This window comes from Corvus hawaiiensis, chromosome 3, assembly GCF_020740725.1.
Source record: "Corvus hawaiiensis isolate bCorHaw1 chromosome 3, bCorHaw1.pri.cur, whole genome shotgun sequence".
Lineage (NCBI taxonomy): Eukaryota > Metazoa > Chordata > Aves > Passeriformes > Corvidae > Corvus > Corvus hawaiiensis.
This window is the reverse complement of record NC_063215.1, coordinates 117,866,869-117,890,062: the sequence shown is the minus strand read 5'-3', so window position 1 is coordinate 117,890,062 and position 23,194 is coordinate 117,866,869. Positions and strand designations below refer to the sequence as shown.

General features: G+C 38.1%; 1 protein-coding gene across 12 annotated transcripts in view; it reads right to left on the bottom strand.

The window, feature by feature from the left end:
- USP34 (ubiquitin specific peptidase 34) overlaps nt 1-23,194 on the bottom strand; it is a 112,737-nt gene that overhangs the window by 18,851 nt on the left and 70,692 nt on the right. For 6 of the 12 annotated variants that reach the window (XM_048297363.1, XM_048297370.1, XM_048297368.1 and 3 more), the window contains exons 37-61: nt 21,327-21,451; nt 20,100-20,252; nt 19,298-19,426; nt 18,760-18,815; nt 18,537-18,657; nt 16,792-16,975; nt 13,506-13,669; nt 12,422-12,487; nt 10,907-11,053; nt 10,761-10,817; nt 10,587-10,664; nt 9,808-9,902; nt 8,672-8,844; nt 8,212-8,365; nt 7,328-7,406; nt 6,407-6,460; nt 6,216-6,311; nt 5,225-5,289; nt 5,053-5,128; nt 4,908-4,955; nt 4,409-4,540; nt 3,194-3,274; nt 1,958-2,043; nt 617-785; nt 459-533 (exon numbers count right to left, since the gene is read on the bottom strand). In XM_048297363.1, coding sequence (XP_048153320.1) covers nt 459-533; nt 617-785; nt 1,958-2,043; nt 3,194-3,274; nt 4,409-4,540; nt 4,908-4,955; nt 5,053-5,128; nt 5,225-5,289; nt 6,216-6,311; nt 6,407-6,460; nt 7,328-7,406; nt 8,212-8,365; nt 8,672-8,844; nt 9,808-9,902; nt 10,587-10,664; nt 10,761-10,817; nt 10,907-11,053; nt 12,422-12,487; nt 13,506-13,669; nt 16,792-16,975; nt 18,537-18,657; nt 18,760-18,815; nt 19,298-19,426; nt 20,100-20,252; nt 21,327-21,451 — 2,663 coding nt within the window. The remainder of the gene's footprint in view (nt 1-458; nt 534-616; nt 786-1,957; nt 2,044-3,193; nt 3,275-4,408; nt 4,541-4,907; nt 4,956-5,052; nt 5,129-5,224; nt 5,290-6,215; nt 6,312-6,406; nt 6,461-7,327; nt 7,407-8,211; nt 8,366-8,671; nt 8,845-9,807; nt 9,903-10,586; nt 10,665-10,760; nt 10,818-10,906; nt 11,054-12,421; nt 12,488-13,505; nt 13,670-16,791; nt 16,976-18,536; nt 18,658-18,759; nt 18,816-19,297; nt 19,427-20,099; nt 20,253-21,326; nt 21,452-23,194) is intronic. The other 6 variants (XM_048297373.1, XM_048297375.1, XM_048297374.1 and 3 more) reach the window with 3 other exon arrangements.

The following is a 23,194-nucleotide window of genomic DNA, read 5'->3' as shown; positions in this document are numbered from 1 at the left end:
CCAAACAACTTCATCAACTTGCATGAATCAAAGAAGGTAAATAGCTAATCAATTGATTTTCACATTGATATATTAATTTTGCATAAGCTAAATTGTATTTACAAATGCAGGAAGTAGGTTGGCTGAAGATATGGTCTATTGAACAAAAAAAGCAGGTCAATTTAAGAACCTAAGTTGTACAATAGGAGTAAGTAACCAATCGTTAACAGCATTACCATTAGTATCAAGTTAGGGGCAGCTTTAATTGCTTTTCCTCAGTACCTATTTCTATACTAAACAAAAAAATTTAATTCAACGTATTTTAAAAAGCATTATATTCACTTAAACATTGAAAAAATTGTGTAAGTGAAGCAATTTAAATTTAACAGCTGAAAGATGATTCAAGACACACAGCAGCAGTGATCACAGATGTAGAACAGGAAAGATTAGTTCTCGTTATAGAAAATACTCAGACGTACATTCTCAGGCCCTTTGGTTCCCATGTAGAAATGGACCATTGTGGATATGGCTTGCAGAGAGAGCAGGAACTGGCTCTGAAAAATGCAGGGATGGAATTACTTGAAAATACATTCGTGCACAGACACCACCAAGTCCCCCAAGACAAGGCTATACTCACTTCCTCTTCTCCCATTTTGGCAAATTCGTAAAGAAAGGCAAAGTACTCGGTGAGGTGCTTGCTGTGGGGTTTGACGCCGTGCTCCATGATGGACAGCAGCGTCTTCACGAAGCGCGTGACGCACGAGCGGCTCCCGATGTCCTCCACGGGCCCGTCCATGTCATCCGAACTGCCAGCAACAACAAGAGCCAGGCTGGGTATTTCCCACAGCACATGCAGCATAAAGTCCTGAGCCAGTCCAAACAAAGAAATGCACCAAAACTCCTGTCTGCTGCTCTCTCCTGCTCTCAGATCTTTCACCGCTGATCAAAGCCCCTGGATAACAACACAGCTCAGCCTGAGGGAGCATCAGGCACTTGAAATGCTGAATGGTTCATCAGATCAGTGCTCTGAATCAAGATGCCCATCAGGAAAAGAATTCTGAGAGAAACAGTACTGGGGATCTTCTACCTAAAATCATCCTCTTGGTTTGCAAGGCAAATTTAATGAGAATGCAAGTATAGCTATTTAGGTTGTGGAACCAAGGCAAGGCACCCTCCTGAACACACAGAGCACCCTGGCAAAGCAGAGAACATTCACCTTCAGCCTCAGACATCTGCTCAAAATCGGATCTTATCACTGAATAAAACAAGTCACAGACTCTTTTCAAGTAAGGCTTCCAGGGCAAATTAAATTCTACTTTTTGCCATGAAAACTGGATCTCCGTGTCCCGAGTTTTGATATAGCAGCACAGTTATTACTAACTCTGCCATTTTCACTCTGGGTAACAAGCTATTATCACAATCACAACTTTAACACAAGAGGTGAAAGCAAAACCACTTTTTTCTCCTTATCTCGTATCAAAAAGAGTTTAAGCATTTCATAATTGGAGATAAAGTGACACTTTTCTTGATAATAAGCAGAGCAAAGTAGAATCCAAGAGGGTTCTTCCTCCTTTTTGACAAAACCTGTGATTTAGTTACAGGATTAACCTCTCATCTCCAAACTCTTTGACTGGATGTACAAATAAAAACTTCCACCTTTGTGCCTCCAGATCTAATTCACAGTAGGACTCTCAAGTCTAAGGAGTGAGATTTACACTTGCAGTGTCCAAGTGACAGAGAAAATAAAGACCATGCTGAAAACCTACTCTAAGGGAGCAAATGTTTCAAACAATGTCTCTTTGACAGTGCCTCTTGCAACCCTACTGGTATTTTTCAATAAATCAGAGCAGTTTGGGCAGAATAATGAAGAACAATTAGCACTATTTCAGCTTTACATGACTATTTTGAGTAATTAATTAATAAAAGCAGCTACAGCAATGCAGGGAATAAAGAGAAGTTTGCAGGTGGTTTCTTTTACCAGTCTTCCATTCCTGGCTGCAGATAAAGGTGTGCATGCACTGGCCTCAGCCTCTGGATCACATGGATACACAAGCGCTGGAACATCTGCAAACGGAGAAGGGAATGAACTCCACATCTTCAGTCCTTTACAGAAAGGTCAATATGTCATTCCTAAGCAAAGAATATTCTGTCTCCAAGTCCCACTGCCAGCTCTTCACAGCTTCAAAGTTTGAAAGGCAAAGCTGAGATCATATTTTAACAGAAGAGCCAAACCTAGTTTTTATGGACAGATTTCATGAAGGAACCCTAAACCCAGCTTTTACTATTGGTGTGCACTGAAACACGACTCTGTTTTTTTCTTCTATCTCTATTTTCTGAAACATTTTGATATTTTTGGCAAGATGCTTTTTAATTTTGCTGCTGGCTCACAGGCATTAATGTGAAAATTTGAAGGAAATTCCCTCCAGTAATTTTGATTTTGTAAAGCATTCATGAGGAGCAGACCTTGCCTAAGACCTTGCATAGAGTTTTCCCATGAAATATATTCCTTCACTGATGCATTGCATACAAAAACGATGTACGAGTCTGTATGGAAGTATCACTTTAATAACCAGAAATCCAGTTGAAGAATTCAGCTGAGATAAAGTAACTGTAAAGTTTATACCTTAGCAACTTGCAAAGAAAGTAAGTATACTTGTAAGTGACACTATTAATAGCTGTATTTGTCAATGTCCAAATGCTACTAATACGGGGTTTTTTAAAAAGAAGTATTTTCAGAAAAGGGTATTAACAAAGCTTTGTGGCATAGTATTGTAAAATTAACTCTACCCACAAAAACTTATTACAGAAGTTTCAAATTGGAGCTTTGAGGAGTACTGAATGTAAACAGTTTATTCCTTTTTGTCTTCTGAATGTGGATCTTGATGAACTATTGTTGAACTAATTCAGAAAAAACCCCAATTTTTTTAATGTAAAGTGTTCAGATTTGTTGAGATCATGGGGGAGTCGTAGAAACCTTAATTTGCATCTATTGTGATTTAGTGATCCTGACTGTACAGCTCTGCTGGGGCTGTTTCAAACAGTCACACTGCCGTGGCCAAATACCTTCCCTAAATCATTGCAAGAATGGAGAAGAATCAGACAGTTACAGGTATTCACTAAAACTGTCAGAATCACTGGATCTGCCATTGTAATTGTCTGCTTCTGGTCACAGGTCAAGCAGTCACCTGACTTGGAAGGGAACATTTTTTCTTACCTGCCTCACAATCTGATTGGGACACTTTATTAGAATCTGCATTGGCCACCAATCATCATCAGCCATACGATCCAAAAACCACTGCAGAAGATACATACTGTGTTAGTTTTGTTCCACACTTGCTCTAGTCCAATCTTCTTTTTTGCATGATATTAAAGTCTGAAGAGAAATCGATGTTACTATTATTAAGGAATAGGCAAGTTTTAATCCAAGGGAAATCTAAAAGTCTTCTGTGCATGGAGGAATAAAGAAATAAAGATCAATAGCAGTAAACAGCAATATAATTTTATATCTGGTATCTTCTTATCCCTGTGCTCTGCATGCCATTAGAAAATTATCTGGAAGAACACACTTGTCCTGCAAAGTGATGTCAACAGAATAAAAACTATGCTTACAATAAAGCATTAGCTGAAGGATCTTGTAGAAGAGTAATAGGATTAGACAGTGCTTCCCAAATTAGATCCCTTCTGCATTTTAACACGTGGAAAAGCCTCACGGCCTCCAGAGACCCAAAAGGTATAAAACTAACAGAGAATGACTCATTCCAAGTCAGACTCAGCAAATAATACAGCTCAGTCTTCTGACTCGCAGAATTTTGTTCAAGTCACAAGGAAAAACAGTTTAAAATAAAGAATCAACGTTCTTCCTTTTATTTTAATTGTAGCCAAGAATTCCTTACTATATTAAATGTCTTCACTTAAACATCTTAGGACTACACCCCACTGAGACAACTGTACACCCAAATAATGAATGTCACATAATTTATCAACCTAGAATCAATTTATAAAAGAATAATGGATTTAATTCCTTTCTACTGAATGAATCTAATGCAGGACACAGTCTGTGCTGGGCTCCTTGGACATTTATATTATCACAGAAACACTATCAAACTTTCTTCAGTATCTCAAAATTGCTTTCAACAAGACCACAGCAAATTCTTTGTCTTTCCATGTCTCTTGTGTGACTTAATCTAAACAGAAATCACTGCGCAATAATTAACCAAATAATAATTAATCAAATCAAGAGCTTGTGACACTGGCTCTCTCTTATTCCAGTGACAAAATGATTTTGGCCTGTGATCTCAACATAGGTTTCTGCAAATAAAAGTTAAGTCATTCCCCAGAATCTGCAGTAATCAGGATGAATTTCATCTCATAGAGCACAAATATACCAAATACAGTAGTTCATAGTCCAAAATATTCCAGGGATACGAACCTCCAGGAAAGTTAAACAATATATAGAAAGTTGGTTTGTACTTTGCTGAGTTCCTAAGTCACTTACTTCACAAGCTGCCTGACTGTTATTAAACTGTTTTGTTAACAGTTCAATCCACTGAAGCATTGTAGGCTGTGAAAAGAAATACAGAAAAAACTATAATTTCAAATAACGAATTCCAGCATAATCTTTAAACGTTTCTAAGTGGTTCAGTAAAGCACCAAATCTTATAAACAACACAACATTTTATAAACAATAAACATTTCATGAACTCATAATAAGTTGCACCTACAGAAAAATACCAGTCCATACATTTTCGCATACATTTTCTATTCCATTGTGCAGTGCTCACTATAAATGTGGTAAATGACACACTAACTTTGCATCATATATGCTACTTTTACAGCTCAAAATCCCACTTGCAGAATGAGAAGTACAGATAAGCTTTTCACTAGATTCATGCAGCTACTTAATGAGAATTTACAAGTAAATAGAATACCTTTTCCTTTGAATGAATAAATGTCTCTAGTACAAAGGAAGTGCTTAACTGGAAAAAAAAATGGCACCATTAATTTAGAATGCATGAATTAAAATGTCAACAAGGAAATAGTTAATAGAAGATGAGATACTTTGGAAATCCTTACCTTTGCTGTCATCAGAGAAACCGCTTTTGGATCTGGTAGTGTGCTTGGGATGCTACTACACAACTGCCACATAAACCTAGAGTCAGTAATTTTATTTGTTAATTAAAATAAATAATGATAATCTGCAAGAAGAAAAGAAGCATTAATATTACATTTTTAAAGAAAAACTTACCCAAAATATGTATGTTCAAAAATGTTCTTGTCTTGAAGGAACTGCATGTTATCATGCCATATCCACTGAAGAAAAAATGCTACCATCAGATACAAGAAAGCAGTTTATTTCACTACTTAAGCATGATTTTAAAAATATTTAAATGATTGCCAAGGCTAAAAAAACCAATTTTTTTTTGTATGAAAAATTATTTCTGGAAGCACTTTAGTTTAAAGAACTGGCTCGAAGTTGTTTTATTCATAGTATAGCAAGTATTGGTTTTGCCTGCCATGGGACTGCAGAACAGAGCTTCAAACCTTCTCCTCTTTCTGTGACCTCATTTTTACAATTCAATTATTCAGAGTTTTAGGCTAAGATTTTGAGAATTGGTCCAACAAGTTTAAGAAGAACCACAGCTGAAGTCTAACCCAAAGCTTGATGAGCCCTGAGAACTTCTGATAAATTCCTAAAGAGTAAGATTTGAATCTCCATCATCAAACCAGAACAGGATTTCATGCCACGTCCCCCTGTTCCTCTCTCCAAAGCGATGTTTTTGATCAAATCAGTTCAGAGTGGTTTTCACAGCAATATAGTTTCAACATTTAACTCTGATAAAATCTATTAATATTTTTAAGACTGAGAAGGGAAAAAGCATGATCTGATTTGCTGGCTAGGAATGAAGAGTCTTTTTCAATTAAGAATCTAAAATGTGGCAGATGCTGAAACAACACTTCTGGCCAGAGGGAGCAGGGACACTGGATTTTCCAGGTGGTAAAAAGGGATATATTCCCTATACAGGTGAGAATGAGAAAATGTCTAAAATTCACGTGAAATGTAAATCCTAATTCCCTTCCTATCCCATGACAATCTCCTAGGGAAGACAGTGAAAACAAAGGACTGTCATCTTAGTGATTTAAATTATTTTTGCTTTCCTATGTTTATTCAGATTTCTGATGTATTTAGGGTCCTCTAGAGTGCTTTAAAATTGGTGTTAAAACAAATCAACTTGTACCTCCAGCAATTCTGATGAAACATCAAATTTGTAGTCTTTGCCATTTTCCTCCTCAGGCTCCATCCGTTTATAAAACAGCATGTAAGCACTGTGTGTCTTGGAGAAAAAAACATCTGTATAATTTTTGCTTTGAGAGAGAAATCATGAAATCAGAAATATAATCATAGAACAAGGGTTTGGAAGAGAAATACCTTTTCAAAGGAGAAGTCCATAAACTTATCAGTAACAGAATCATAAGTTTTTGTCTGTCAAGAAGAAAGTAAAACCATTAATTACAAGCTTTTTAATGCTTTAGTTTCTAACAGCTTGTGATAGCTCACTTGCACATTTATTTCATGACACTTATGAGGGCTGCTGATAGTTTAGTTCTTGCTCAAAGCAGTCTTGTTTCTTTTTTTCCTCTATAGTGACCTCTTCTGAATTTTCAAATCTGCTATGCAATACTGTACCTCCATCCCAAGCAATTTCCTGGCTCATCCATCTCACTGACACCTCTTCTTTAGAGGCACCGAAAAGTATTTGATCCATTTGCCAAACAAAGGAATTTTTTCATTTTATTTCAGCATATTGCCTTTCCCAGACAAGAAAAGTTGTCTAATGTCCAGGATTGCTTTAGTAAGATACTGTGTTATTTATAATGTGCTTTATACCATGTACACAGCTATAAATAATGATCGATTCAAGCACAGCCTGAGAACATTTGAGTATTGTTTGTATTAATAGTGTGTAAAAATATTCCAACTGATATCACAGGCAGTGACACAAGGCACAGACAAAGATCAAAATGCTCTTTTTTTTTCCAGAATACACCTCAGCTTGAAGTAATTATTCCTTCATCAGTGGTGTGAACAAAGCAGCCACCCAAGCAAGGATTCCTAAATTAACTGCAAACTCACTTTTTTACACTTGAAAAAATGGTATGATAAAAACCAGATATAGTAAAGAAATACCTCTTCTTTGGAGAGACACTTCACTAATTAACTTTGCTTCATTAGTAATACCTGTACTCTACTTCTTTTAGCTTTCTTTTAAAACCTCATAGAAGACCTGGATTGTACCAGATTGTAACAGGTATTAGAGTTGAACATGACAAAAATTCAGGTTAAACTTACAGTCATTTCTCCACCAAAACATTCGGAAGCGAGCTGGGCAGAATCGAAGGGTTTTACTTCAGCATCATTGAAAAGGTACCTGCAAGACAGGAAGAAGCCTTGGAACAACTGCTGCTCATCTCTAAGGGCAAATAAAGCCTGATGAGCACTTCCAATGATTCCTTGGATTGAAATATTCCCATTAATTTCTGATGTCTTGTTTAGATCCCAGCAAATGAAAATCTGGTCCCAAAAGTGACTTCTTTCTAGGAAGATCAGAGAAGGAGGTACTGCTGTGGATCCCCACTGGAGCAGGGATTAGGTCACGAGCTGGTCCTGCTTCAAAAATGCTCCAGCTATTCTAGAGAACAGGAATAGAGGAGGAAACCTTGTCTCCTATTCCAGGGCTCCAGTGAGAAATGGAGATACCACATCCAAAAATTACAGGCCGAGTGTTCCCTGCTTTCTTGTGTCTCCTAGCAGGACCCTCCTCCTAACAGGACCCTCCTCCTTTCCATGACCATGTCCCTTCCCTTTCCCAAATTCTACATCCATAAATGCAGCTGGATCCTCATCCAAGGTACCAAGTAGATTTTATGAAGGACAATCTAGGAAATCTTTTGTACTGAAATAACTCAAATCTAGTCCCATCAGGAAGCAAGGCTGGCTCTGGTGAGGCCAGCACAGCATTCCCTGCCACCCCTGTGTCCAAGGGACCACACAACTCTCCTGGTTACAACATGCTAATTTGTAAGCTAATAAACGAATATCCTGACACCTATCAAAGTCCAACATCCTGTGCTTCTCAGAGGAACCTCCAGGATGTACCCCCTATATAACTGCACCTAACAAAGCCAACAAGCTTTAGTTATTAAGAATATGGAACTATAAATTGCATAGCTCACCACTTGTTGTTTTTGTAAGCATGAGGATTGACAATGTCCCTGATAAAACTGTAGTAATGCCCCCCATCTGCTGTTCCTGTGTGAACTGTCACGCCGATCAGGTCATACTCATAACTCTCTGTTTCTTTCAAATATCCACCATCTTCCTTAAAACCTGAAATAATTCAATACAGTATTTAATCAGTTATTTCCTAAACACCCAAACTTCAACATCAGCCACAAACTGTATGTAACTGTTTGCAATTTCTCTCATATTTTAAAAACAAATTTAAGACTAATTCAAATTGAACAGTATATGAAACCAAAAACTGGCTGTTTTTCTTATGTGAAACACAGTGTGAGACTTTGGGAATACAGGTTGATTAAAGCTATGTTTGATTTTCTTTGCTTCTGTTCTGTATACAGAAGGTGATACACAGATAAAGAGCCAAAGCTTGCTGAATCCATTTTATGAGCATACCTTCTTTCCTGTCGTTTTTTCCCATGAGGAAATCTTCAGTGTAGGGTGTCATATCCAAACGTAAAGGGAATGAAAAATGGGTATTGACTTTCTCCTTCATCATGGTCACCATATTAAATGTGTATCTCATGGTGTTGAAGCTTAAGATACGAGGTAGTTTCTTAAAACATGCCCTGAAGGATCAGAAATAACCATGATTTATAAAACCTTAGCAGGGTGAACTGTATTTTCACAGAGAACTTAAACATTTATTTCAACTGTAACATTGGAGATCTGTTGCTAAGACACATCAGTATAAAATCCAGCTCTCACAGTGCCCCAGAGCAGGGCAGACTGACCAGCAGCAGGAAGGTCACATTTAGCCCACTGAACAATTCTATTTAGGCTGTCATTGTACCTTGGGAGAAACAGCAAATTTACTCATACGGCAGGAACCAGTTTTCTAAAATAGTATCATAAAATGAGCCGTCAATGAATTCGACAATGCAAATCCCCTCACTGCAGGGAGTTACTATCTTCCAAAAGAGAACCTTCAAGGCAGAACATCTCCTGCATTAAATCTCATAAAATTTGCAATAATGACTTTCAAGTAAGTTACTCTTTCACCCATGTCATTTAAAACAACAATGAGGCTTTCCAACTCTAACGAAGAAATTTGTTAGCTGCAATACAAAGACAACATAACATTTTTATTTACTCTCTCTTTATTAGCAGACTTTTCAAAACATGGAAATATTTTTAAAGCTAATGATTTTAATTAAGAAATTTGGGGTGATGGATGAAACTTAAGCAATTATCCTGCATAATGAGTAACCAACCTTTGAAAGCATTTAATATTTTAAACCCAGGACTAATGTTTCAATAGGTACTGATTTCTGGGAGTTTTTTTAATTAAAAAAGGTCATGGACATTTTTCTGTCATCTTTTGCTAAGATACTTCAGATTCTTGGTTTTGGAAATTTGATTTCCTTCTTATTTCTAATTTGCACAGGGATCACATCCTTATAGGCCTACAGGGTATAAACTGAATGAAAGAGCAGTCCTGTTCCATCTAAAGGATTACTGTTATTCCAAGTGTAATTCTAGTAATTTACTAAAAAGAAACATTAAGAATATTTATTTCTCCTTAGTCACACCTTTTCTCAGCCCGCACTTTCTTCCCACAATGAGAACACGTGTACATGTTGTCACCTTCCAAGGTATCTTTAATAGTTACTTCATCGAGAGATTCCTGCATGGAAAAACCAAAAAAGGACTTTACACTTATCTTGGATGTTTTTATCTTGTGCTTACATGGCCTGCTTTCCAAAATCCTCTCTTTCAATTTTACTTTAATTAACATTTCCACAAGTTATGAAAAGAAAGGTGGTAAAAGGCCCCAACATTTTTCACGGAAGAGCAAACACTTGAACTAAGAGTTTGACAGGAAAACCAGTTCCTAACCCGTACACAGAATTAAGGATCCAACTCATAAAAGTGGTACTCAATATTCCAAGCTGTCTCAAAGAATTCAAGTCCTTTAAATTCAAATTCCAAGGGTGGAGATTAATGATTGTCTAAAAAGCTTGAAAACATAGAATCATGCTGGTGTAAGCTTTAAATTAACTTAATAAGCAGTACTACCTGAACATGTTAAATCTTTTGACATTTACAGATCTACATAAAGTGGCCACAGCATGTTTAGAACAGAAATAAATAGTGATTATTGACTGTAAAACAACAGTCAATGGCAAATGGCCCCAGCTGATAGCACACTGCACTGAGAAGATGAAACTAAATTGCCTCATAATATCAACCTGTAAACACCCCAAAACTAGAGTGCAGAAAAAGCATCGACACCTTCAAGCGTGTGGCAGTGGTTTGTGCCCTTTGTAACTGAGATCTATGAGACTCATCTCAGCCTGGCACTACTTACATAAATATTCTTCATATCTGCCACCTGGCACCTCACTGTGTAGAACTCCTCAGCTGTCTGACTCACATGTTCACAGTCCTGAACAAACAGAAGAGAAAAGCAATGAAATTACTTGTTTTGAGAAGTTAGTAAAAAAAAATCTTTAGAAGACAAGGGTAGAAAAGGAACACTTACCAAAGAAACGACGTTGTTTGTGATAACACCTCCAAACAAGCTTTTCACTGTGTTTTTCTGGGAATGAATGAATAAATTCTGTCAAGGAAATTTGAGCAAATCCTGTAAGTTTTCGAGTTCCCTTTTGCTCCCTCTTAATAACTCACCAGTTCTGGAGACATTTCCTCTATTTTTGTTATTAGGTCAGTGAAGAACTCAGTCATATCTTTCTGCTCTCCAGTGTTCAAGGGCTGCTTATCCATGGTGTAGGTTTTACAGAAAGGCCTTGGGTTGTAGGCCTTGCATTCACTTTCCTTTGGATAAAGGAAATCAAACAAAACCAAATCAACACAAACCCTTTTATTTTCAAGTTACACAGATGTACCACACACACATATGAATATCTGTTTTTAAAAATACAAACTTTTACATACAATATGCTTATTAGGCAGGATAGTTTATTAAATGTTTAAAGGTTTCTGATGAAGTGCAAAGCAGCTTTTAACTAATTGATTACTATTATCGTGATACCAATTAGTAAAACACCATTAGTAAAAAAGTATTAAAATATTTAGTAAATACTTCATTAAATGAATCATTAAAATAAAATAGCTTGGCGGAAGATGTGACACCTGCAGTTCCTGCATATCTGTTCTGACACAAAATAAAATGTGAGAACATCAGCTTGTGTTTATGTATTTCTGGACACCGCTGACTTAAATCCTGCCAAGTGCTCAATTCTCATTCAGACCCTGTGTTATCATCTAGTTTTCAACAGGATGTGTTTAGCCAGAGAAAAGAATCTGCAGTATAAAGCAGTTCTTTAGAATATATCTCCATTCCACTGCCTTGCACACTGGGAATGCAGGACTTACTTACTCTGTTTTCTTTTAAGGACATGTAGCAAGACAGTACCTCCTGTAAATATTGCCTGTTTCAGAATAGTCTTTCTTCAAGATCTAAATAGTGCTAAGTCTTTGTATGACTTTATGTTCCTAGATTATTTTCTACATATGTGAACACCTAATTTAATAATTTCTATGATTCATGGCAGGCATTGCAAGTCAACATTCCTTTCCCCATTTGTCTTCAAAGTGGTTGTGAACTTCTTACACACAACCAGTGTCCAGACACTCATCTCTCCTCAGGTTTTTTTTTCATTATTTCAGAATTGTTTCAGTGTTTTAACAGCAGTGAACACCTGTGAACTGCTTTAATTTTGTTTCATCCTGGAATCTCAACTTTTCACTTTATTTCAATGGATTAATCTTTAAATATTGGAGCAAGGAAAATGCAGTGAATAAAAAGAATGTATTTTATTGTATCACCAGGGAATCTCCACATCCCCAGCACCTCTGTAATTCAATACTGTTGATTCACCTGAACTATGCACAAAGAACCTCTTAAATACTTAAAATCCATACACAGGACTCTGGTCATTTCTGCAAGGACAGTTTCTATCGACTGTTTAGCAAAATCAGTTTGGGAAGTGGCCTAGACACAGCAGGACTGTCCCAAAGGCCTACCTGGAGGGCTCCTGTAACAATCAGACAAATCCTTCCTTGGGAGAATACAGCCAATTACCCAGTTTCAAACTGGTCCATTGTCTCAACTATGGTTTTCTTGCCTTCCCCACCCTCTTCAAAAACAGGATACTTTCTAAAATACTCTTTCACACCTACCATTAGGTATGTAAACATCTTCTGGAGTTCCAGTAAAGTGGTCTTGTGTTTCATATCTTCTGAGTACTAACAGAAATTAATAAAAGGAGAGCTTATGGTTTTGCTTATTACTTTGCAAAAACAGACATTAAAATGTAATGTAAAAAAAGATGGAACATTCAAATAAAAACCCAATTACTTTATTATGGACCATTAAGAAAAATGATTGTGTACAAGAACCCACAGTCTATAATCTTACATTTATTGTTTTTATACTTATTTTACACTTTTTTTGGCATGTCAACATTACACCTGAGAGAAAAAGAACTCTACTTTCTAAGAATTTATTGCAGGTAGGAGCTTTTGGGAAAGTATTACAAAGTATTAGTGGTTTTGGAATAATTTTTTTTAATTCACAGATATTGTGAGGGTTCTGAACAACCGTCTCCACAATGCATTTCATGAGCAGACCAGCAGCTTCTCTTATTTAGCTTTTTATTTTCATTTATAAATGGAATCTCCAGAAGTTAAGTGACAAGTACCAGCAATTAACAATAACAGAAAATGATGAGGTCACTGCCAGAGAGGGTGTTTCACCCATTCTATCTGCCCTGCTGATGTCAGGGACCAAAATGATGCTTTCTCTGTTACAATAAAGAGCTAAAAATACTGCATTTCTGGAAGTTAACCAATGTATGATAATTTACAGCACCTGCTGTACTTCTGGTAGCATGAGATACACACTCTGGGACTTGATAAACATTCATGAAAAAAACATTTGTTACCAAAATGGCAAACCAGCAGTAAAGAAACAACAGACAACTCACATAAACCCAAACCTGAATCAACCTAGTTGAAAGCAACAGAAATAAGACTTTTAGAACATTTTATTTCAGTGCCACCTTAAGAACCTACCACATCACATATTTAAGAAAAAAAGAAAAAATCACTTCAGACACCAGCAAAAGAACCCAACTGAACAAAAAGCAAATTAACTGCTGAGGAAATATTCTTTATCTAGAAGTAAGTCTTAGAAGTAAATCTGTATTTTTTCAGCATTTGCACTGACTCTAAATGTAAATTTCTGTCCAAGCCCCACACTCACCTTTGCAGTGAAAATAGCTTGTCTAGCCTCTGGGATCATGTACAGCTGCTGAATAGTGGAGGCCAAGTAACACGTGGCTCCAAGGTTGGTTAAACCCACAAACCTACACTCAGCACGAACATCATCGTGTGGCCAATAATCCCACTTGTAAGGTGCATGGGAAGCTGTGAGAAACAGGAAGCACACAGGCAGGAAAACAATCAATTCAAAGTGCAATATGCAAAAACAGAAATACAATGAAAAGCTTGATCCTCACACTAACAAAATGTCACCTGGTTATGCACTGTTCATTCACAGGCACGAGCCACACTGTGCCTGATCTTAAGGAAAATGGATTATATATTCCTCAGGAAAATCTTTTAAATCTTTAGATAGAGCAGCAGCCTTCCTGTCACACAACTCTGGCCTGCAAGGGGCTCGCTGTGCTCTCCCCAAAGCAACACGTGAATCAGACTGAGAAAGCCATTTTCTTTCCCTCTAAGCTTTCTAGTCTCCTGTATTTCATACCAGATGTAGCGATGGATTTCTTACACAGGGAGGCACCACACAAGTTTGGCAGTTCTGAGGGACTCTTTAATCAGCCTTGGTCTGATACGGCTGTCAAGAAATCAGAAGAATGGGGAAGTTCTCCTCACCTGCCAGTCAGGAAGATGGTAACCAGCTCAGACAATCTTCCTTGGTATCCAAGGATTTGGACACAAAAACCTGCCATGCATCCAGCTTTGCTGTTCATCCGCAAAAATATCATTCTCCAAAAACACAGTGTCCCACAAATAATTCAGTACCTCTACTGAAGTACATGTTCAAAGAGGAAAAAATATTCCCCAAAATGGTCTATTTATTTTACAATCCACAAAAGCTACGTGGAGTTCAAGATTTAAACTTTAAATCCTTAATTATTTTGTCACAGATGAAAGACTCATTAAGGATTCTTCTCCATTCACACTATCAGATAGAAATTCAGGAAACTATCTGGCATCCTCACATCTTCAGAGACCAGCCCCACAAGATGTTCTGTTGCACAACAAATAATAGTTGTAATCTTTATTTTGGCATTGGCATCAAAACAACTATTAGCCCTGAAGCTCCAAGGAGGGAAGGAAAGAGGTTTAATTCTCCTGTTTCAACAAATCTCAGTGGTGTGACCTCGGCTAACCTGGTTCACCGGGCTGGTCAGCCAGCTGCAACAAAGCTCCCCTGCACGTTTCACCTCCTAAAGAAGGTCATCAGCATGGCAGAAGAATCCAAAATTCTCTCCCTTAACTGCAATCCCTAAATTACAACATCCTAATTCACCCCTTCTGATGCAAGGACTCAGCATCTATCACTGCTTAGAGCTCATCAAGCTGGAATTGCAAAGCAATCAGTTGACTTCTTCGTACTTCACAGAGCAGCTGGGAGTATCTTCCACCTCCTTCCATCTGACAGAGAGCATTCAGGAATTTGACAAGGACTTTCTCATGACAACCCTGGGGTTTTTTAAGTGACTGTCTTCATTTGTGTAATAAAGTTTTTCCGTCTTCCATATGGATCTTAACTAGAAATGCAAATTTGAGGCTCGTTGATGTCTATCTCCTTTATTCCTCTCTGTTGTTACAGAAACCAGCTTTTTCTCAGGAAGAGATGAGGAAACTTGAAACCAAACCTGCAATATTCATATTCTATTTTAAGCAAAATGAAGCTCGATTTTTCCTCAGAATGACTGTGCATTGCTCTGTATTCCACCTTCTGATGATGCTCCTGCTCCATCCGTACCACCAGACATGATCTTAACCTCGCTGGAAAGCAAAGCACCTGCTCTTTGAACTAAAGGGTTTTATCAGTCTTTAAAGAAGCCAAAATCCAAAACACTGCATGAAATTTTATGAACAACTGAAGGTATCTATATCTACTCTTCAGTAAGAACAACCTGAATGAATTGTGAGCTCTCTCTGTTAAGAAAACACATTAAAACCAAAGACAGGATGGAAATTCCTAATGCCTTCCTTAATGCTTCTCCTAAGAAGAATGGAGAGATAGGTCTAAGACTAAGATTTTTGGAACCTAGAAAGATTACAGGGATAACGAAGTGGAAAACCCCAGTTTCAACAATCTTTGGATCTCATCAATGGAATAACAAGTCCTTAAACAAATGAGGTATCACAAGTCCTGTGTTGGGTGCACATCACAGAGACAACAGCACTCTGTCAGCTGTAACAAAATTAACATCCATGCAAGTGAGAAACACTGGATATGGAGCAGGGGCACAGAGCAGACGGCTCTGGAGAACTTGGGATGCAACAAACAACCTACAGAAGAGTGTTTGGAAGAAAGTAACAACTGTGGTAAATGGTACAGAAAACTTCCATACCAAGGAATTACTGAGATTTGGAGTGAGGAAAACACTGATTGTAAAAAATGAATGATTGCACCTGGAGAGATACAGACAACCTCAGCAGCAGATAATGTGCTCAGAGCAAACATAAATATCCAATATTTTCATAAAATATATTCTTCATAATATTTCTTCTGAGCACAGGAGCCCTTGGAAGGCCCCAGGCATATGAGAATAGAACACAAAGCATTATTATGATCAGATTTCTCTTTTGCTTCCTGAATTGTAAGGCACTAAAATCAATTCCATAGATTATAATAAATTACAGAACCTCAGGTTACAGGAATTTAAACCAGGCATGTGAAAGGAAATCTAGCAAGCTAAAAATGCATACTGAGGATTTGCAAATCAAAGATAAAATATTAACTAACTCCAAATTTTGGTGATTTCCATATTATATATAGCAATTGTGGTTCCAAAAGGCAGGAAGCATGGAAGCCAAGAGGCACAGCTAAACTGCTTTATGCAGATATCTGGGTACAGACTGAAGTCAACTACAATGCTATCACACTCTGAAAACATCACAGTGCTGTTCACAGCCAGCACAATCCCAGTACCTCAGTGTGGTTTATACACTCTGGGTTTGTGCAGAGATATTCCATGTTTCTTCACATTAGAAAGGAGAAAGAGAAATTAAATCCAGCACAAGAGGATGATACATGTAAAATCCAATGTCAACTGTGTGTACGTGTCATTTAACAGGCCCACACACTCTAAATAACCCACATTTAAGAACAGGTGACATGGAAATTATTACGGGATTTGATTTGGTAGGGGAGCAGAAGATGCCAACACTTGTGTGACACTACCCCAGGTAATGGGGGATAAATAGCAGAGCTATAAAGTGGAATTCCCAGAGCAGTGTTAGTGGCCACAAAACACTCCAAAGCTGTGTGTAACTAAGGTTCTTACACTGCATGTGCTGTGCCATGACCCAGTTGTGGAGCAGCCTGTAGTTTTCCACAGAGCCTTTCACCATTTCCACCAGCAAATCGTAAGCGGCAGCCCTGGAGGAGTGGGACTTGCACTTTGGCTGTTGTCTGTCCTTCAGACTGGGCAGCAAGAACAGGAGATTGAAGATGTCCCTCAGAAACTCCTGGAAAACAGTTAAATTGGCACATTTAGCATCTTGAATGTATTCTTCAAAGATAAATCATGTATTAACAATTTTCTAGGAACTTCTGCAGACTTTCCAGACCTCTACCATGCAGAACTTTCCAGACCTGTCTCATGCACAAAGCCCTGCTGCACCAAGTCAGGCTGCCATTGGATAATGAACACGTATTTCACACTGTTATTTATCTTCACCATGCCAGATAATACACTAAAAAACACATGCAGCTGTCTGAACTTGGGTACCTCTTTTCTACACAGAAAAAAAAAAAAGAAGGGACAGAATTCTTCCCCCATTTGTAGAACACAAGCTGCCAATCCAGCTGTTACACTTCACTGTAAATTTTTGCACTGAAATTGCCCAGAGGGAAGCAAGGTGATTTCACAGTCCTGTTCTATTGCACTGACCAGGACACAAACCTCTTCACTAATGTACTTCGCAGTTAACAAGTGCTCTTAATTGTACACAATTTAAAAAATTAATACTAGATGAAGACTTAGTTTTAGAAAAGGTAGTAAGTCCCTTTCCCTCAGTAAAGCCAAACTCTTTTTGAGGAGTTTGCTGTGGACACTGCTCTGCTCACATTCATCACTGCACATTGCTGGCCTCCCTGTGATACACTCCATGCTCACCATGTGCTTTAGGATTCTGGATAGCATCACTCCTTTCTACTTAGCTTTCCCCTCTCCTTTCTTCTTAAGCTTTCCATACATCCAAGCTACATAAATCTGACCTTTACAAACACCTCTTTCAATTTGCACATCCTCCCCGACGCTGCCCTCTGTGAACTGAATTCTTACTCTAGTTTAATCTGCAAACTCTCCAGAAGTAAAATATCCAGTAGAACTACAGGAGCAGCCTTTTAAAATGCTGTCAGCAATGTCACATTTGGACAATCAAATGACCTTCAGGACCATTTTACGGTAACAGAATAAACAGACAAGATATAAACAACATCATTAGACACCAGGGCCTACTTTTCAGTTCAAACCTCACTGAAGGCCCAATAAGTTCTGTACAGTCTACAGAAAAAACCATCCGTCTGAATCAGTTTTTACACACAATTTGCTTTTTTAAAGACAATGTAGTTCTCAAAAACAAAATGAAAAGTTTTTTAGCAACCTCCCCTGCCTCACCACTCTCCCACCTTACAAGCACAAGTGGAATGTAATATCCTTGTAACAGATCTCTGCCACTGCACAGATGTGGTGCTTAAATGTTACTTTTAGATCAAACTGTCCCAGGATTCAGTCAAAACCAGCTGTGCTTAAGGACTTAAACCAGTTAATGCTGATCAATAGTAAAGACACCTAAAGATAATAAATGAAAATAAATAAAACTTCAGGGATATAAGAACTCTATTCTGGAATTAAATATAGTTAGAAAGAGAAGGCACTGTACAGGCTACTTGTTAATACAGGAATATGTATAGGTTTGTCCATCATCCTAAGGCTGGAAATATGATGTACTTTCACATATTGAGCCCTGCAATGAAAATGTGGTAAAAAAAGGCACTCTTTTGATCTCTTAGTGTCCTTCTCACCTGGCCTTCCCGAGAAAATTTGAAGGGTGGTTTGTGCTTAATAACACTGGTTGCGAGGCGAAGCAGTCCTGTGAGCCCATCATCTTCTATGTTACCATCCTGATGGTCAAGGATTTCTCTGCTATATGTGCACATAGAGAGAGAGAAGCAATGTCACAACTCTGCCCCACTAACAATAAATACAACGCAAATTACACGTGGAATTGCTGTGGGCAAAGCTCACCTCCGAATGCAGTCAGCAAGGTGTCTCGCCAGTGCATCTAAATCAAGCAGGGTTGTCTGATTCAAAATAAAGAAAATGGAATACAAAAGGGAAATAATTATGGACTTCTTTTGGAGGAAATTTTATTATTGCACACAGAAAACCAGAGATAATTAAAACTCATTGTCAAACATAAGTTTCCTAACTTCTGCTAAGTGGCTGTTAACTGAATTTAACTCTTTCAGCTTTAATCAAATACTTGATTAGCTCCTCCTAGGAACACACTCAAATTATCAGCAGTGAATCTCACAGATAATTAAAGTATTCCCATGTCTGTGACCTTCAACTAAGTTCACCTTCTCTATGTGTTAAACAACCCCCCTTTCTCGACTCCACAGAGTCACTACCTGAAGCTTCCAAGAGCTACTAAATGCACATCAGAGTAGGGAAAGCTGGGAGATGGGAAAGATCACAGCAGTTCACCGTATCTTAAGAAAAAATGTCTGAAGACACAAATTAAAAAGAAATAAACATTGGTACGAATGCAAAGCAAACCTACCTGACTTGCATCTTTGACATGGATGTTATCAATCAGTTTGCACAGCAGCCAAAAATATTCCTTACAACCAGGGCGCAGCACAGTTTCCTCTTCATAATCCTCTATCTGTAGAAAGAAATTGCTTTTGTTCTGAAGTACAAGACAAAATAACTGTATTAAAAAAACACATCGAAGCCAGTAACTGTGTTAGAAGAATATTACTTTCTTCAAGTCTCTAAGGTATAAGAACAAAGTATTTTACAATGGTAACTGTGTGTGCTCTATTTTTCTTCTGCAATAGTTATTAATTTTCTTGAAAAATTGTCAGGATGATCTGCCAGACCTGTAAAAAAGTTATAGAATAGTGTGGAGTTCATCCCACCCACTGCAGATCACAAAAATTCAGGATTCAACTGGACAAAACATGAAGAACTTGGGCTGATTTCAATATTAGTTAATACAGATCTAATTTTAAACTCTTCTGAAAATGAGACAAATATTGCAAAATCTTCCGTAGAGTGTTTTAATTTAACTCTTTTAAAAATATCTGTTATGTGGACATTGAAATTCAAGAACAAGAGCACTTTCTAAAAGCTGCTCTGCATTTCTCCAGGCACAGCTAAGCTGTAAATTACTGCAGTGTCACAGTTTATCCACTTTTGGAAAGGTTCTGGAAACATCCAAACCAGAAGCCTTATTATCTCTGTGTATCTGAAACAGCATGTCAGACATAATGATAATGTGCTACCAGTTTTAGTTTTTATATTAAAAAATATATTTAACTATATCTTTGATAAAGCTTTGTCAGTTCTTAAACTCTTACCCTAATTGGCTTCAGAGCTTGAGCGTCAGGGAGAAATTTTAGCAAGGTTGATGCAGCCAGGAGCAGAAAGGAGCGATTGATTGAGTCTCCCCCATCCAGGCCAGAGAGAGATAATTTGTACAAACCATTGCAAGACTCATGGCGAACAGCAGTCTAGGAAAAATCATAAAATTAAACGATTACCCACGTTATTTGGAAGATTTTTTCTTTTCTGTTTTCCTTTCATAGGTACATAAATTCCTCTCATCTATGAGGTTATCAGAGTGGAATATGTCTTTCTAAAAACAGCTATTATAAATTAAAATTGCATTTAAATTGCTTACAGAAAAATGTAAAATATATTGTTCTAACTAAAACGATGATTTGTCCATGCCCTGTGTCTCTTGAGTTATGTATTTTCTATAGGAAAGATTACAGTGACTAGAACAGAAAATATCCCATCTGGCAAATCAAGGAAATCTATGTGAATCCTGAATTTACCCTTACCCATTCCTAACAATTAATTAATTTAATTTCACTAGAAGAATTGTTTTCTTCTTTCTTTTGTTAAGAAAAATACCCACAGTCTATCTCTAACCCAGCTTTGGAAGTTTGCACTCTCTCATCTCCAGGGATTTTAAATGGAGGCAGCCTGTAAGCTTTTCCTGTGCTTGAGTAATAAAGCAACAGATAAGAATTATCACTTCATACCCACATTGCACCTTTAAGCAACCACTTGTAAATACAAAAATTATCTACTGTGAATATATTGATGCAATTTTTAAGCCTTTATTATGTGAGAAAGAATTACTTAAAGCTAGACAAAGGTTTGGCCATGACAAAGATTTTTGTATCCATTCTCATTCACCTCATTTTGTGATTCTAAGTAGAGCAAAATAAATAATAATTTAAAAAATAACGTGAAAATGTAAGGGGGGGAAGTACATTTAAGCTAATTCAAGTCAGGTGGCATCACCCAGAAATTTCAACAAATTACCCAGGAATTTTAACAAATTACAACGAAAGAATGGCCTTCAAACACAAGCCAAGAACAAAGGTGAGAATTCATAACATGGTTTGCCATCGACCACAGATGTGCCACCTTACAATGATCACTTCTTACACAGCACTGCAAGTACCTGAGGCAGATCCTGCCACTTTCAGCAGGAAAATACATGTCTTGAATTTAATGGCAAACCAAAGCTAATGGCACTAATTAGGAATGCAACAACCTCCCCTCTCCCATACCTCTGGAATAAGAAGGGTGAGTTTCTTGAGCCAGTCTTGCAAATGGTCACTGTCAGCCAGACTGGATTTCACCAAGGAGCAGCAGTGAGCCCAGCTCACCAAGAGCCACATGGAATAGTGAGTGACTGAAAGAGGAGGAGAGAAATGCCACTGTAAGTAACAGCAAAGGCTTTTTGGGTGGAAGGGTTGCACACTCCAGCCCAAACGACATTTATTTCAGTCATATTAACAGGCAAGACCAAATCTTTGACATTTATTTCAGTCATATTAACAGGCAAGACCAAATCTTTCCCAGGCACACAGGATACAACCTAAACTCAAGAGTTTTACCAACATGCTTATTAAATACTGACTCTGTATTAATGATGACCATTTAATCAGACTAAATATTACCAGTAAGGGGCACAACCCTTTCCTGCATCTCTACTTCTTAACCAGTGAGCTGGTGCTTTGCATCACATCTTCACACTTATTTCCTGTTCTGTACTAATTTCTGGGGCCACATTTGTGTTGCCTCACACAGAAGTTCCATTTCAATCATCTCGCAGCCCCCAAGTAACTTTGAAAATTCTGAGGTAGCATCTTTGTAAGGAAATTAGAGCAAGAAATGAGTATTTTGGAGTGCTTCAGACTCCATCCAGTGTCACCTCTCCTCTGGTTATAAGGCTTTCAAGGACTTTCAAGTTTCAATAATGCTTTCAAGGACTACACTTCTAAATACCCCATTTTTTAACGGAATTATCAACGGAGAAACCATTCTTCATCTTTAATTAGAGGAGAGAAACTGCCAGCAGCAGGAGCCCAAGCACAGACGCACCCAATGACAGCAACTGCTGGGGTTTGTTCAAGTAAACAAGGCAGGAACACTCAATTACAGATGTGTCCAAGGGTGTCTAGGACAACTTTTTATGGGATAGGATCCCACCTGTCTTGCCAAGGAAGCTGCTTCTCTTGGCAGGTTAAAGAAAGCTGCTCTTGGAATCAAGTCTAATTTCAACTTTTCCAGTGCAGCAAGTTTATTCTTGATAGCCCCCTCATCTTCTCCTTAACTTCCACCTGAATTTCGTATTTTCTTCTTTGCAAACTGTTCCATTTTGATAGGACCCTGCCTGGATACCTCTGCCACTGGTTACTAATGCAGGATGAAGTGCTGTATGGGATTTGTCTGCATTTGCTGTTCTCATTGAAGCCACTTGGGCTGAAAATTCTCACATGGAGTTTCTGCCACAAGCCCAAGCACGAATGGTTAGGCAAGAGGGAAGCGGCTGCTGCCCATGGAAAAACTCACTGGATGTGAGATGCTTCCAACCCCTGCCCCAGCTTCACTTCTAAAATAAAACTGAATTTCCTCCCTTCCAAGTCCGATATAAAGTTTGGGGATCAGGGCTGGGAGAAAGAGTGGGGGAAAATCCAGACAGGATTTAGCCTGGAAAGTGGATCGGGAAAACCTAGTCGAGATTTCAGCCAGAAACAGGATCGGGAAAAACCCAGACAGGAATTCTCTGGGAAACTTGCTGGGGGAAAACCCGGACCAGATTTCCCCTGGGAAGTGGCTCATGGAAAAACCTGGACCGGATTTCACACAAAGTCAGGATCGGGGGGGAAACCCAGACTGGATTTCGCCTGGAAAGTGGATCGGGGAATAACCACGACTGGACTTCACCCTAAATCAAGACTGGGGAGAAAACTCGGACTGGATTTAAGCCAGAAAGTGAATCAGGGAAAAACCCAGACCGGATTTCACTCAGAAACCATGGCTATTTCCTTGGAGTAACACAATTTTCCATCATTCTAATGGTGGAATAAATCAAACCCATAGCTTATTATCATCATCAATTTGCTGTCCCTATTATTAGGTCCTGACACAG